Below are 15,502 nucleotides of genomic sequence, written 5' to 3'. Positions count from 1 at the left end.
ACTGACAGTAGCAAAAGACCGAATAATAAACTGACAGCAGTAGAATGACTCAAGGTAGATTGACAGAAGTTGCACGACAAGCATCAGATTGAAAGTTTTAATCCCAAATCTAGACTGTCATTTGAGAGAAGGTGTAGTGAAGGAGGATCAGGAATCCAAGTAGTTGGTGAAGTATATTTATATAAATTAAGATGGTACAGGATAGTAGTACATTCATTAGGTAAAAGTAAAGGAAATAAAAACCCCACCAGGAGCAGGATGGTACCAGCTCAGTCCTAATTCTCAACTGAAATCCTAGAGCTCTGTAGCATTCTAATACATCATCATGATGTCAACATGCCACAGGGCTAGGCAGGAGACTATGGGGAAGGAAAATGAAGTGAAGTCACTACACATCTTCCCCTTTTACAATATCAACAAAAACATAAGACTTAAACAATGCAGTAAGAAGAAGACAAAGTAGAGAAGAATAAGAAAAACACTAAAAGAAAGAACAACAAGAAAAGAAAAATAAAGGATATAGTCAATGACATAGACAAATTTCAGATTTCATCAGGACAGGATGACCAAGTCAGGGGGTTTATGCGTGTTGTTTTCTTTATTCGTTGTTCAAATTCAAACGTGAGATGCAGCCAACACGTGTTTTGTCTGTACAGCGTTGGTACTCAGACATTCTCAAGGCTATGAGGCGGTTAGAAGTATCATAAATAGTTCAAGTCGCTTGAAGATAGACGGATTGGGAACCAGGGGCCAGATGTAGGTGTCAAAATACCGGTCGGAATCGGCCGAAAATACAGATTTTCGGCCGTTTCCGACTGGTATTTTGACATTGGTATGTAGGGGCACTGAAAACATACAGATTCGGTAATTTTACCGAATCAGTAATTTTACCAAATCGGTAAAATTACCGAATCTGTATTTTCCTATGTAGGTAGCACTTCTAACAGTGCTACAGGGCCTTTAGAATTCGTTATTTACCATGTAATACAATTGCATGGTAAATAACGAATTCTTGTGTACATGCACATCTGTGCATGTACACCTGTGCCATGTGGCACACAGACATGCCCTAAGGGCATGTCTGTGTGCCACATGGCGCACAAGCCAGTTACAGGGGTGCAACAGGGTGTCAAAGTGACACCCTGTCCCCCTTTGCAATTCGGTATTTTTACTGATTCGGTAAATACCGAATCGGTATTTGCTATTGAATCCTATGGGCTTCAAGGCCCATAGGAACCAATGGCAAATACCGATTCTGTAATTACAGAATCGGTAAATACCGAATCATACTGATACGGTATTTTTTACCGAATGAATACCTACATCAGATTTACCGATTCATGAATACCGAATCGGTAAAATTCGGTATTTATGAAGCGGTAAATCTGATTTACCTACATCTAGCCCCAAATGTGTAGAGGTTTATGGTGGGCTGGAGCAGAGAGGCCCACACGTGGAAACTGGACAGGGATAAGGCTCTAATATTATGTAGAGCCTCCTCTAGTATAATATCCCCTCTAGGGTCAAAATGCAAATGCTCCAAGGTGGACCTTTATAAACCAGAATGTGCATACATAAAGTCCGAAGTAATATGGTCCCAATCTTAAGTAAGATAATATAGAGCCCGACCCGGGTATTCAAAAAACGTGCATTTAGGTGAGTTTACGAACCAAGTCCGTCGTAGTCTCGAGAAATAGGGTCCCCCACGCTTGATAACGCGCCTCGCGAGTCGCGTTATTTTGATGAAAGAAACACTGCTAAGGAGCACTGAGAAGGGCAAGAAGTAAGCCAGGAAGAAAGAAGAAAGATAAGCAAGAATGAAAGAAGGAAGGCAGGACATCTTCTCCTTCAACGACAAAATAGGAAAGAGAAAGAGGAAAATAAAACGAAGAATGCACAGAAGGACGTAAGGTAACACGTATATAAAAAAACGTTCAAGATACAGCGAGGCACACCAGTTGGCCTTACTGGAATGGATGCATGAATCAAAGAACGCAGATTAATGAGAAGAAAAACAGATAACAAATAAAAGCAAGGAAATTACTCCAACAGGAGAGGATAAAAGATCTCCAACACATGAAAGTGTTAGGCAGAAGAGTGAGGAAAAACCACACCCGAAAGGAGTAATAATCTAGAATGAATTAAAGGTAAACCTTAATTGCCAAGAACATGTCAGAATGAAAACTGCGCAAAATTGAACAGAACCTGGCATAACTTTAGAAGAACATTAAATAACAGGGGTTCCGTGCACAGAACCGCTGTGAAAACTCATGACTGAACATAGTGAAGTAATAAGAAAATGCAGGAGTCGACATCCTAGAACAAGATATTAGAATTATGTGAAATGAAACATATTCTAAATTAAAACCTGTGAGGAAATACACAGTTAAGTGTGAACATTCTGCATTAAAACAAACACAGTAAATTGAATGTATCATAAAAATACGAAGAAACTGTGAAAAGCTGTTTGAATTAAATATGGAAAGTCACATCAGACATAACAATAAGCAAACAGAATTACATTATGCATAAGTTGAAAATTTCATTGAAATTATTTCATGAATAAAGGGAAATAAATTGCAGTACAAGCTAAAAAAACACATTCAAGAATTGTGCAGAACATTAGATAAATACATATTGTAGAAGCAGTATAAACAATGAAATAAAATAAGAAAAGTAGTCACCGTTGTCATCAAGAATGTAGAAAGAAATAAAGTACTCACGCAATTTTGTGCCATCTTAATGAGGAAGGTCACATTCACTAAGTAGAAAAACATGAAGAGTTGTTCAGGTGCTCCATTGTATTTTAACAATATAGAATGTACAAACGCGATGGTGCTGGAACCACTAAGTGGCACCCTTGAACTAAATCTGTTCTTGAAGAAAAGTTCCGCTCAAATAAACTTTCAAACAACAGATGATAGTTCCACTAATCGGCAATAAGATTGAAGATTGCACTGAAATGCAGGTCGCAAAGTTTAAAATTCTTCAGCAGTGAAAGTTATGGCGGAATGAAAATGTGGAAGACCTCAATAAGGTGCAAGACGCAATTTGGACAGCTCTTCATGTTGGCAGAGTAAGGAATTTGAAGTACTTAAAGTGAACAAGGACGTTGGTAAAAACTTTATTGCGCTTGACAGGAAAAATAAAAAAACATGGTTGGTAGGCGACATAATGTGCAGGGAAATGCACACAAAGTAAATGGTGAAGGCCAAACATAAGATGGCGGGACCTAGGGGGACGCAATACCGAGTGGCAGCAGGCACGTAGATGAACCAAATGTACCACAGCAGGAGGGCAAGAAGACATAGAATAATATGATCAGCAAGTCATCGAAGTTCCATATGCTGCAGGTGAGTGTGCGCGTGTTCTCAGCAACAATTAAAAAAATAGCGAATCAGTTAAACTGCCATCAAATACGTAAAGGTTAAATGAATAAAATAAAATTGTACCTTAAAACGTGGCACCCAGTGCATGCATCAAGGATATTGTAGGCAGTAAACAGTTACTTGTCACTTGAAAATTTTCCCAATACAGTTGAAAAGCTGTTAATTATCCAAGCTAATACAATCAATCTCAAACCGTAGAGTAATGACAGTCTGAAGAGCAGTGAAGGCAGTGACTTTCCACTTGCACTGATGCTGTGAGAATTGTAAATAACCATGAAAAAGTAGCCCACAATATATCGACTTAAGAAGTGGTCACAGGAATGGGAAATTAAACCTTCCCAGAAGAGCCAATGAGGTACACATAAGTTTTTTTTAGAAAAAACGGGAATCATTCACAGACGTTAAAGCATTTTAAACACTGCAGCTTGCATTGAAAACCTCTCGACGTGGAAAAATAAGGAGAAAAGCAGGGAAATCCTCCACGGAGACAGGCATGAAATGTGGCAGTTAGGCAGCAAGGCAGATGATAGGAGGACATAAGGCAGGCAGAAAGTTACACCTGGAACGTGCGCGCTGCTGATATAAACGGCGATTAGAAAAAATACACTCGGAACATATCAGGAGGGAAATAGGTGACCTTCTTAGGCAGGAATTCAGGAACTGATAAGTTTAAGTTGCAGCAGGGACTGGCCCTGTTTAAAGGAAGAGGGCGACCGGTGGAGTGGTCACTGGGGGGATTAAGAGTGTTCCAGATTGCTTGTGAGTCAGTAGGGAGAAGTAAACGAAGTTTATACCTTGTAGTTAGTTGAATAAAGAAAGTCCATTTGTAGGAAGCAGGTTGAAGTAGATAACTGAAGGTCCGTTTCAGAAGAGGCCCAAATTGTCGCCAAAATGTGTGTATTGAAGGAGGATCAGAAATCCAAGTAGTTGATGAAGTATATTTATTTAGAGTAAGATGGTACAGGATAGTAGTACATTCATTAGGTAAAAGTAAAGGAAATAAAAACCCCACCAGGAGCAGGATGGTACCAGCTCAGCCCTAACTCTCAACTGAAATCCTAGAGCTCTGTAGCATTCTAATACATCGTCATGATGTCAACATTCTACAGGGCTGGCAGGAGACTATGGGGAAGGAAGATGAAGTGCAGTCACTACAGAAGGCCAATGCCAGAGTGAAAGTATCAGGGGAAAGCATAGTAGTTGTAGAATGGGCAAATAGACTAATAACAGCAGAAATGAGTTAACTATCAGAATATTTGATTTTTTTTAATGCCTGCTGTCTTCTAGGCACGTTTGAGAGGATAAAAATGTAGAGAAGATTATAGTAGATGTGGAGGGGTGATCAAATCTGAATATTCACACATGTCCAATTGAAGCAGGACAATGCGTTTCTGTTGTATCTGATAAAATGGCTTCTGCTGACCAGGAAGGGGTTACAAACTGTAGATGGCTCGGAAAAGATTGGTCTTAAGCCTTAACGTGAACTGAACTGTTAATAAAGCTTTACTGACGGCAGCACACTGGCCTAAGTGACCCCCAAAACATACTAATCACTTTACTAAAGCAGAGTATGCAAAGTTAGGCTGATAGCAGCAGAAACCACAATGACTGACGTACAGTGGATGCATGTTGTAGCAGAAAGCCCTAAACCTGGACCTCAGTGCAAGTCTTACAGCAGCAGAATACCAAACACTTAAGTGACAGCAGCTCAGCTCAATGATGCTGAAACCTAAGCTGCCAGCAGCAGCATGCCCATTCGTGAATTGGAAGCAGAACGCCCAAAGCTATGTTGAAATTTAGCGAAATACCCAAAACTATGATGTCAATAGTGGGATGGCTCAAAGGCAGGCTGATAGCAGCAATCAGAGTGCCCGAAGCTAATGTGTCTTCAACAGATGTCCAGTGTCAGCAGCAAAATGCCCAAAGTTAAGCCAAGAGAAGTAGAATGCCAAAAGGTATTATGTCCGCAGTTGAGTACCCACAGGGGTAAGGAATATCAGTAACCCAGGGTTGAGCAAAAGGCTAGAAGAATAGGGCTTGAATAAGTATCTGGGCCTAGGGAAGCACAGGTAGCTGTAGAAGTGGAACAGTGCAGTGAGCCCCTATCAGAAGGCTGGATTCTCTTTGTAGGCTCCTTTGCTCCCCACCCTCTGTTTAACAGCTGCCTCTATGCCAATGGGTTCTAGAATGCAGAGGAAAATTCGCGCATCTCCATCACCTTTTTCCGACTATTCCGCGTGATGCGCCTGGTGAAACTTCTGAGCAGAGGAGAGGGAATCCGGACGCTGCTGTGGACCTTCATCAAGTCATTCCAGGTACATACCTTTTTATTACATTAGGGTAAAGGGTTGTGGGACTGGCCAATGAGGGTGGGTTTGCAAGGCTTGCTGGACCTTGTTACTTTGGTAATTTTTTAAATATATTGCTGAGTAATATTTGAGTTAAGATTTTTGAATGGGCAAGGGGCTAAAATACTGCTTGACAGATTTATTTAAAGGGAAACAAGTTGATTATATTGTTCTAAGCCAGGATATTGGATTGTAAACCTGCTGTAAAGTGCTGCCTAAAGCATACCTGTTATTTGTGCTTGCAGAAAGAGGAATTTGTACAATGAGACAGAGTCATTTACACAAAAGTAGGACTTCCTGCATTTTGGGCCTTTGTGAATATGTCAAGGTCCTCAATGACAAAACAGTCATTTATGAATTCACCATAACCGAAACAATTTAACAAATGGCACTTGGAAATAAATTGCAATTTTTTTAAAGTGTTTTTTATGGAGTGGAGGTCCCTCCTGCCCACAGCCTCTATGCTTCAGAATCACCCATCTGCCACATATCTAGCTTCTACATCTTTCTCTAATTGTTTACTGTGTGTATGTGCCAGAGATGCAGTTTGTCTGGCTGCAGCTGTCACCTTACTCTTCTACTTTGGTGCAGGGCAGGACACCCCAAGTCTTATTTTTGTTTCATTGTCTGAGATGGAAAGAGTACTTGTGGTATCCTGTCCCATTGTGATTTGATTTTATATTTGTAGAGCGCAAACTAATACCCGGAGGCGTCTAGGTGCTCCTCACACCAAGAAAAGGATGCCCTATTTAGGAGGAGTAGGATAGAAGTGAACAGGCGAGCGGAACTACCCTGTTTTACTGAGTAAAAAGCCAGGTTGTGAGGGCTTTGTGATATGAGATACGTGTATGCTCACGATTACTGAGTAGGGCAATGGCACCACAAGTCTCCTTCTTATGTCAGGGATACGAAAATCAAAAATTGCTTTTTGCTGGTTTGTCTTCGGTTCCTTCCTCATTTTCTTTGATTCTGACGAATATTTTTCCCATTGTTGAGATTTGTCAATCTAGTTTCAGTGACATTTTATCATCTAGAATGCCTTCAGAAGCATACAGTGGCATCAGTTTTCTCTCCTATCAACATAATTTGTACTAGTAGAAGAAAGAAGATAATAAACCATTGAAGGTCTATAGACATTAACCATTCATGTCATGTTATGTTATTACATACCTCCAGAATTCACCAAGTTGCTTTACGGCAATACATCACCTGATGTCGAGGAGAGCGGGTCCTTTCCCAAGTTTGAGATATTGACCGTATTACTTACCAGTAATCTTTATTACTCAGGATCCTACTCTTTCTACTGTTCCTCGTCAAAGTCCTTACATTATAGGGTGACCACTTAAATATAAGGCTTGTGATGAGGAAGAGGTACGAGTTGGCAATGTGAGGTATTGCTCTAATCATTTGCCTGTGATCATTTTACTCTGAGTCATACTCTTCAATTTCCCATTTCTTAATATTTGAGGTTAATCTTCCATTTTAAGGAGTGTGATAAGGAAGAGGGATACGGTGGTAAAAGTTACTTAAAATGCGTCTTTGGAAATTCCGAGGCAAGACTTCTCTAGTGCTCAAGTTGTGTGCTTCCAGACCTCAGACTTTCCTGAAAGTATTACAAACCTATCCACCTATAAGAAGTCAAGCTGTAAGAAAGACTCACTTAACAGAGAAATCTTCTAAGGGTTTCAAAGGGAAACTCTGTCCAAAAAGGGCATGGGTGAGCGGGGAATTTAGATAAAGTGCAATCACTTATAGCAAAAGAATGTCTTCCTGTTCTAGTAATCTGAAATTTGAGGCACTTAAAACCTCATGAGAAATCTGTCTGAAGACATTGAAGATCTGAACGTAGCATGTATGAAAGGATTTTTAAACAACGTTTATTTACACACAGAAATACCGAAAAACTCTTGGGGTAATGTTAATATGGGGTGTTTTCTATGCTAGGCAGTCTGCTACATTTTATATAACATCTAGTTAGTGAATCAGCTAGGACATTAAGGCTTCGTACACTCGGCTACCAAAATCAGATCATGCTTGCATAGAGCGTTGCTGCATGGATTTAATTGTAGGAGTGGAAGTCTTCGTCTAGAACCGTATGTTTTTCTGCTGCAATAGTTGACTGCGCCTACAGCAATAAGGGGACGGTTTAGCCTCTGAACAGCTTCTAATGCACCTTCTTCAGATTTATATAAGGCAGTATTTCTTAAGCTTTCAACTTCTTTGAACCCCCACTTAGGCATTATTGGAAACCAGGGACCCCAGCCTATGCAATTTCGATATTTTCCACCGCAAGACAATACACTGAAATAAGCATGCAACAAACAAATGCGCAAATGATGAAATATTGAATTTAATTTACAAACAATTTTTTTTTTAATGTTAATGGCAATGTTGGAACCTTTCTAAATTCAATTGAGGCCACCCACCGTCCATACTATATTCTGTTTGATGCAATTGCACTGCTCTCACGAATCAATCTGAGGATACCGACCTAATTTTTAGCCTCTAGTTTTAAATTCCTTCACATTTAGAGAATGTTTAACATTTTTTAATTTACATTTTCTTCCTTATTTACATGCACTTTATTCATCTGTAAATATTATTTTAATTTTCTAAACTGTCCAAGACCCCCTGAGTGATGTTGCAGACCCCCCAGGGGTCCCCAGACCACAGAACTAGTGATATAAGGCATTCCAACTATGTAGAGTCAGCAAGGAACTATACACCAAACACTGAATGTTGTGGCAGATAAATACACTGACCCTATTCTCTTGTGAGCAGCAGCTGAACAATTGGATTGGCAATTTACTCCCTGAGGAAACAGGCAATTAAACAGTGCCTTAAAGTACTGCTAGCACAATTGTGTGGTATTGAGCTGTTCAATGACTGCCCTTGCAGTTGCTTCACCATTAAACCTGGCATACAACATCATGGTGCCTAATAAATTACATTACATGTAAAGCACTCGGGAACTTTTAACAATGTAAATTAGCTCTCCCAATAAGCTACAAAGGTTTGTTCCACAGCAAGTTAGCAAAAAAAGGCATCTTCCAAGTTCAATAAAAATAAAAAAAAGTCTAATATATGCACCAAGGTTGAACACTCATTGTATATGTATATGTATAGCTTCCTAAACATTATGGTTGCAGGGATATATTTATACATGTTAGAGGTGGGCTCTCTAACCGTCCACATGCAAGTGGTTGTATTTAGAATATAGAGAAGGTGGGTGTTGGAATCGGCACTCTCTGGTTGGCTGAAGGGATGCCTCCAGGCAGGCAGAACCTACCGCTCCCATCAAGGGCGGGTGATTAAACTTGCTATATAACCTGTGCTCACCCTTGGGTAGCTTGGCACGAGCAGTCAGGCTTTCCACGGAGGCAATGTGTAAAGCAAATGCACAGTAGTCACTTGCAAGAACATGAACATATACAGTTGGGCATAAAACACATTTGGAAATATTACTAGCAGTTGTAGGCCCATATGTATTGTTATGAAATCAATAGTATGCACACTGTGGACAATTCCTAATCTAACCCCACCCCACCCCCCCAATGAGAGAGAGAGAGAAGGAACACTTATGCTGTGCGACACGCTATCCTCCCCAGGCTCACCCAAGCAATCCTGATAATACAGTCCTGCACAGTTGTAAGGTACACAACAGGTCGCAACAATATAAAAAATATGTGAATAAATGTTTGGGTGGAAATTTCTGGGCCTTGGTGCTACAATTGTCAGGGACCAATTGTGTTGTGGCACATTCCTCGCGGAAGGCTTCACCCAAGAGCCATTGTAAGGGTAAGTATAGAGGAAAAGTGGAGGACTGTGCCCTCACGTTTTGTCAGCAGTAATCCGAAAATTAAATTACAGACCTTCTTTGAAAGTTTTATGTGCGTAGTGCGTTCGTTTCTTTATCCACAGATGTAACATGAAATAAAAACTACGCACATAAAACTTTCAAAGAACGTCTGTATTTCATTTTCGGATTACTGCTGACAAACCGTGAGGGCACAGTCCTCCACTTTTCCTCTATATCAGAAATATGTACATACATGAAAGGAGAACACTTTTTAGCAGCAGTGCTGGCCAGAGCCACATGGGTAAACTCAGTGTCAAATGTATTGTGGTTTTGGCAAAAAATCAATGTTATATAGTGGCACCGCCAGCCAGTGGTGTGAATCACAGACCGTCTGCCCACTATCACTCCCACTCACTCACACGCACACATACACACTGAGCACCCTAATGTGGTACCGAGCAGGTCAATGGATACCCTGCAGACACCGTGGTCCCAGCTTCCCTCCACCCTCTGGTTCACCCCGATTGTCATATATCCCCTGATGGAAGATAACCGGCCAGCCTCCCGAATATTAGACGGCACGTGGCTGAAGTCACTCTTAGTCTGTGTCCTCTGGAAGCAGGTGGGGATGTATAGCAAGTTTTAGTTAGGAGGTAGACGTAAACAAGAGGAGTTTAACAGCCACTCAGGAAGTTCACCCATGTCTCAAAACACAATGGAGTCACACAGTTTCTTCACCCTCTCCCACTGTCTCGGAAGCGTTCCTTCAACCCAGTCAATTTCTCTCGCTACTACCGAGCGCCAGGACATCTTTGGTAGGAGCCAGGTGTGGAGAGGGCAGTTGGTCCACCGCAATGAGGGTCAAAAGGGAACAACCGATGAATGGCGAGTAACACTGGGGCCTCTCGATGGGAGGAAGTACCCCGACAGGTTCAGGTTGATCTGGGTCATGCTCATGCAATCCGGACACAGTGTCTGGTACGCATTGGTATGGGTTGCCCCAGACACTTCAGGTCTCCAACCCAAAGAGTTTCAAATTCCGTACCTCCCTGGAAATGAGGCACAACGTCCGATGCATGGTGATACAGGTTGAGCTAAACCAGTCCGGTCATACACAGAGACGCAAGTTCAGCAGAGCCACATGAGGTAGAATGAGGCACAAGTACGGGTACACCCCACCTCCGAGGATCACACCCTGTGAATCAGACACCGCACGCAATGAGCATGCAGTTGCCGTGTTGCACAAGAGAGATGCGCCATGACCGAAATGGGTACAGCAATCGGTGAATCTGCTCACCACCAATGAGACGCTTATGTGTGTCAGGGTCCCTGCATTACAGGCACCTCAAGTCTTAATTCTACACTCACACAGTGCTACCTCATGGGATTCCATAGCCGATGTGGGCACTGCTCTCCAGATGTCACTGGTAGATGGTGTAGGTCCCTTGTGGGAGATCTTTGATGTCCCTGAGATACCCATGAGAACTGGAGGTCCGCTGTCGGGCCCTTGGACAGTACACTTCAGGGTGCCACACTTCAGCAGGTCTTCAGCCAGACCAGCCACTATTCAGAAAGGGCATGCTGTCCCTTTCACGGGCATTAATCCTCCATATGCACAACAGAGTCCTGTGGCTTGTGCGCCATGCAGTCTAAGTTCTTTGGTCCCTCATCCCCACAATCGCATCTCACCGTTTGCTGAATGATGGTACCAGTAGTAATGCTGTCATGTGTCTTTGAAGTTAGGGTGGTTTAAGGGGTATTCCTTTCAGCCACAGATGTCTCCCCTAAATTGTAGGCCTGTCTGCCATGGAGCCGTGGAATGCAGATTTGAATCTTTAGTGGGGCCATGATCTGACCCTGAGAGGCTAAATGTCAAACCTCTCTCCAATCTATTTCACCCGACCCTCCAATGGCAGAGGTCTTGTCATTCTAGTTGTATGCCCATGGTGTATGGCAGTCGCTGGGGAATGCACCAGCAGTGGTTTCTCCTCAGGTGCATAAGAGCGCTGCCCCACTAGACACCACAATCAAAAAAAATTAAATCCTTTTTTTCACCATGCCTAACGACTACTTGGCTTCCTGCAGCCTACAGGAGCAGGGCGTGAGGCAGGGGATGGCCAACGGGAGATTGGTAGTGAATGCTGTATGCTAACCACATTGAATTTCCGTGCACATGTCGGGTTGGACAAGTCTTGGACTCTCTGACCTGACGTGTGCTCTTCAGGCTTAGAACCCAGCTCCCCGTCTGGGAGACCTGGGAACATTGCAAAGTCCCTCTGGCCTCCTTAGAAGCGTTGTGTTCACCTGTTCCAATCAATCACTGGTTTTCTCTCATGCAGCTGTATAACACTGCATGAGAGCAGAGCCTGGATTGGTTTGTTTGTGAATATTAGCCTGGCCTTCCATGCCCATCCTTTCAAGGAAGTGGGCGGCAGGCAGTAGACATTTTCAGATCCTCTCCGCGATCTTACTGTGACCTACAGTAGTGATGGGGATTTGTGCAGTGCTTGATTTTTTTTTTTTTTTTTTTTATTTTTCTTTCATTACACATTGTATCACATATATTATATATACATTATAGGTTTGTCAATTGATAATTTTGAATTAATACTTAACCACATCTGGTTTGATGAAACATCTCCAACTATACAATACAAAGGAATAGTGCAAAGGAATAATACAAAAAAAACTTTTACATTGCTCGATATGCTCGATATCCACCTGGGCTTATTATTTACAAGTATATCTGCGCTTCCTCCTCCATATTCAAAACAACTAAATAACTATAATACCATGGTCTCTTTCCATTTCGCAATTAGCTCCCAAATTTTTAATCCTAGCTTTCTTCCCCTTTTCCCCTTGCGTGAGTATATTGCCTTTTCCAAGTTATACATGCCTAGTAAATTAGAAAGCCAAGTTTGGAGTACTGGGGGGGTCTTATCCAGCCATGCTCTTGCTATTGACAATCTTAATACTGCGGTGGCAATAAACATAAATTCTATATTGGTGTAATCTTCCCCCATATCCCTTCCCAACAATATTAACAGCGGTGTCAATTGAACTGGTATTCTTAACGTATTACCCATAAATTCTTCTATGTTTTTAATCAAAGTGTGTAGCTGTGGACAGGTGGCAAACATATGGACAATATCTGCATCAACAGCATTACAGCGGGGACATGTGGTGCCAGTCGAACCTCCCCATTTAGCTATTCTAGCCGGAGTGTGATACAGCGAAAACAGAGTTTTATAGTGTTGGGATTGGAGGGGACCGAGCATTATTATTATTATTATTATAATTACATTTATTAAGCGCGCAGCTACCCGAAGGTTTCCCGGAGCATAAGATGGTACGCCCCAGGTCAAGTGATTCCGCAAAATTTTCAAACTCTCCTCCCAGCTTTTCAACCCATTTATTGCTAAATTTATCCAGATCATCCACCTTCCCTTTTACAAGACTTGCATAGAAAGATCTTATCGTACAATCCCCTCCTAATACTATTTTCTCCAGTATTTCATTTCGACTAAAGCCCGCTGCCCCACCCTGCTTATTGCTGAGAAAACTCCTTATCTGTAGATATTTAAAAAAATCCCTACTTGCAACCTCATATTTTCGGGTTAATTCTTCAAATTGGACAAACCCGTCTTCATCCATTAAGTCCCCAATCTGTATTATCCTTTTTTGCACCCATCGAGCCATTATTAAGTCAGCGAAGACTTCCACCGGGAAAGATATATTCTTGTACAGCCTGATATACCTATTATATCTTCCTAGGTGCGCCTTTTTAAAGAAAGCGTTCCATATCTTAACTGCTGCGTCTACGGTCTTAAATCTAGTCCTTTTATAGTATCCAAATTCTACACAATTTAAAAAACAATTTTCTGTCTCGGCCCCTAGTACTGCAGAATACACTTCTGTGGACATGATCGTAACTCTTTCATCAAGTCCACCACCCCCGATTAGCCCCTGCATGTATTGTAATGCTGTTGCCATATGGTACAATCTAAAATCGGGGGCCCCCCACCCCCCTCTCTCTCTTGGGAGGGTCATGTATCGATATGCGTGCCGGGTCTTCCCGTGTGCCCAAATAAATCTGTTTAATACATTCTCTAACAAATTAAACCATTTAACATCAAAAACCAAAGGAATAGTTCTAAATAAATAAAGAAATTTGGGCAGTATCAACATTTTTATTACATTAGTGCATCCCATCAGGGAGAAATGTAGATTGTTCATTCTCTCTAAGTCATTCTTAACCTTCAAAATTAAAGGAACCATATTACTCTCAACTATTAGTCTCAGGTCCGCCGATAGTGAAACCCCCAGATATACTGCCGAGCTAACCACTCTGTTATCATCGCACCTAGTGTGTACATTCTTTATGATTTGCGTTTTGGCTCTGTTCAGACTATACCCAGATATCTGCCCAAACATGAGGGCCTCTGCTTCAACCTCTTTTATCGCTAAGGTAGGATTTGATGTTAAAATTGCTACGTCATCAGCGTATGCTAGTGTCTTCACTATACAATTATTTACTTTTACTGGTTGTATATCCACATTAGATTCAAAGCGCCTCAGTAACGGCTCCAGATATAGTGCGAACAGTAAAGGCGACGAAGGGCACCCTTGCCTGGTCCCCCTAGCAATACTAACTGCAGCTGAGAGCCCTCCTTTAACACTAATTCTAGCAGTGAGGGTGATATACAAGGCCTGTATAGCTTTTATAAACCTACCCCCTATCCCGCACCACTTCATAACATACCACAGATAATCCCAGGAGACCCTGTCAAACGCCTTCTCCGCGTCGAGAAATAGCGCTGCGACAGGGTCTCCTAAGACATTTGTGGCGTCAAGAATGGTAACTACAGTCCTAACGTGTTGGGTTGTCCCTTTCCCAGGTATAAACCCGTGCTGAGTGGGGGTTACCAGTTGTTCAATATTTTTTGCCAGTCTTTTTGCCAATATTTTGGAGTATATTTTTACGTCTGAGTTCATCAGTGTTATGGGTCTGTGGGACCCTGGTGCTTCTGGTGGTTTACCTTTTTTTAAAATAACGATAATGTTAGCACCGCCCCAGGATTCCGGAATAGATACCCCTAATTGTGCTTACGTCAATGTATAAAACATATCTGCAAGTAACACCTCCCTAAACATTTGGTAAAATTCAATTGGTATTAGGTCTGGTCCTGCTGCTTTCCCCGCTGGTAAACTTCCAATGGCAGACTCTAGTTCTTCCTGGTGGAAAGGGCCCTCCATAATCTCACGGTCCTCATCGAGCAAAGTCGGAGGTATAATATTCATAAGATAATGTTCAATATTTGCCGGACTTGCTATATCCTCCGGGGTATATAGATCTGAATAGAATCTTCTAAAAGATTCCCTTATTAAGTTAGGTTCTATTACCACATTCCCCTGTTCATCCCTTATCTCCTTTATTGTTGCTGCTGCAGTTTTCTGCCTAGTTCTTATTGCTAATACTTGCCCTATTCTCTCACTATATTCATATGTTATTTCCTTTTTCGATAGATAATTATCTGCCGCTTTCCTGGCCAGTCCTTCAACAGCTTCAGCTTTTAATGCTATGATTTTCAATAAATGTTCCTCCAGTGGTAGCTTCCGAACAATAGCCCTACTCAAGCTATCTTCCTCCCTTAGTAGCTCTTCTTCTATTTGTTTTCTCTTATCGCTTTCCCTCTTCTGCCTTGCCAAAACAAAACTCATAGTTTCTCCCCTTACACCAGCCTTAAACGTGTCCCAGACCACCCCTGGGGATGCTGTCCCTCTATTAACTTCCCAGAAGTTTTGTATCCATGGAGCCATATGCTCCCTGTATGTGGTATCTTTTACTAAAGCTCTCTCGAAGGACCATTGCGAGGGTGTTCTTTGTACTTGGATAGTTTTAAACGTACAAATCAGCGGGCTATGGTCCGATACAACCCGGGGAAGTTTTTCTATTTTCAAGCCAG

The 15,502-nt window shown here is 41.8% G+C and overlaps 1 protein-coding gene across 6 annotated transcripts in view; it reads left to right on the top strand.

Moving 5' to 3' along the window:
• Positions 1 to 15,502, top strand: part of CACNA1C (calcium voltage-gated channel subunit alpha1 C) — a 2,299,705-nt gene that overhangs the window by 2,003,780 nt on the left and 280,423 nt on the right. For all 6 annotated transcript variants that reach the window (XM_078673661.1, XM_078673663.1, XM_078673662.1 and 3 more), the window contains one exon: positions 5,576 to 5,704. In XM_078673661.1, coding sequence (XP_078529787.1) covers positions 5,576 to 5,704 — 129 coding nt within the window. The remainder of the gene's footprint in view (positions 1 to 5,575; positions 5,705 to 15,502) is intronic.

The sequence above is a fragment of the Lissotriton helveticus genome, chromosome 1_1 (genome assembly GCF_964261635.1).
Source record: "Lissotriton helveticus chromosome 1_1, aLisHel1.1, whole genome shotgun sequence".
Lineage (NCBI taxonomy): Eukaryota > Metazoa > Chordata > Amphibia > Caudata > Salamandridae > Lissotriton > Lissotriton helveticus.
This window is presented reverse-complemented; position numbering and strand designations above follow the sequence as displayed.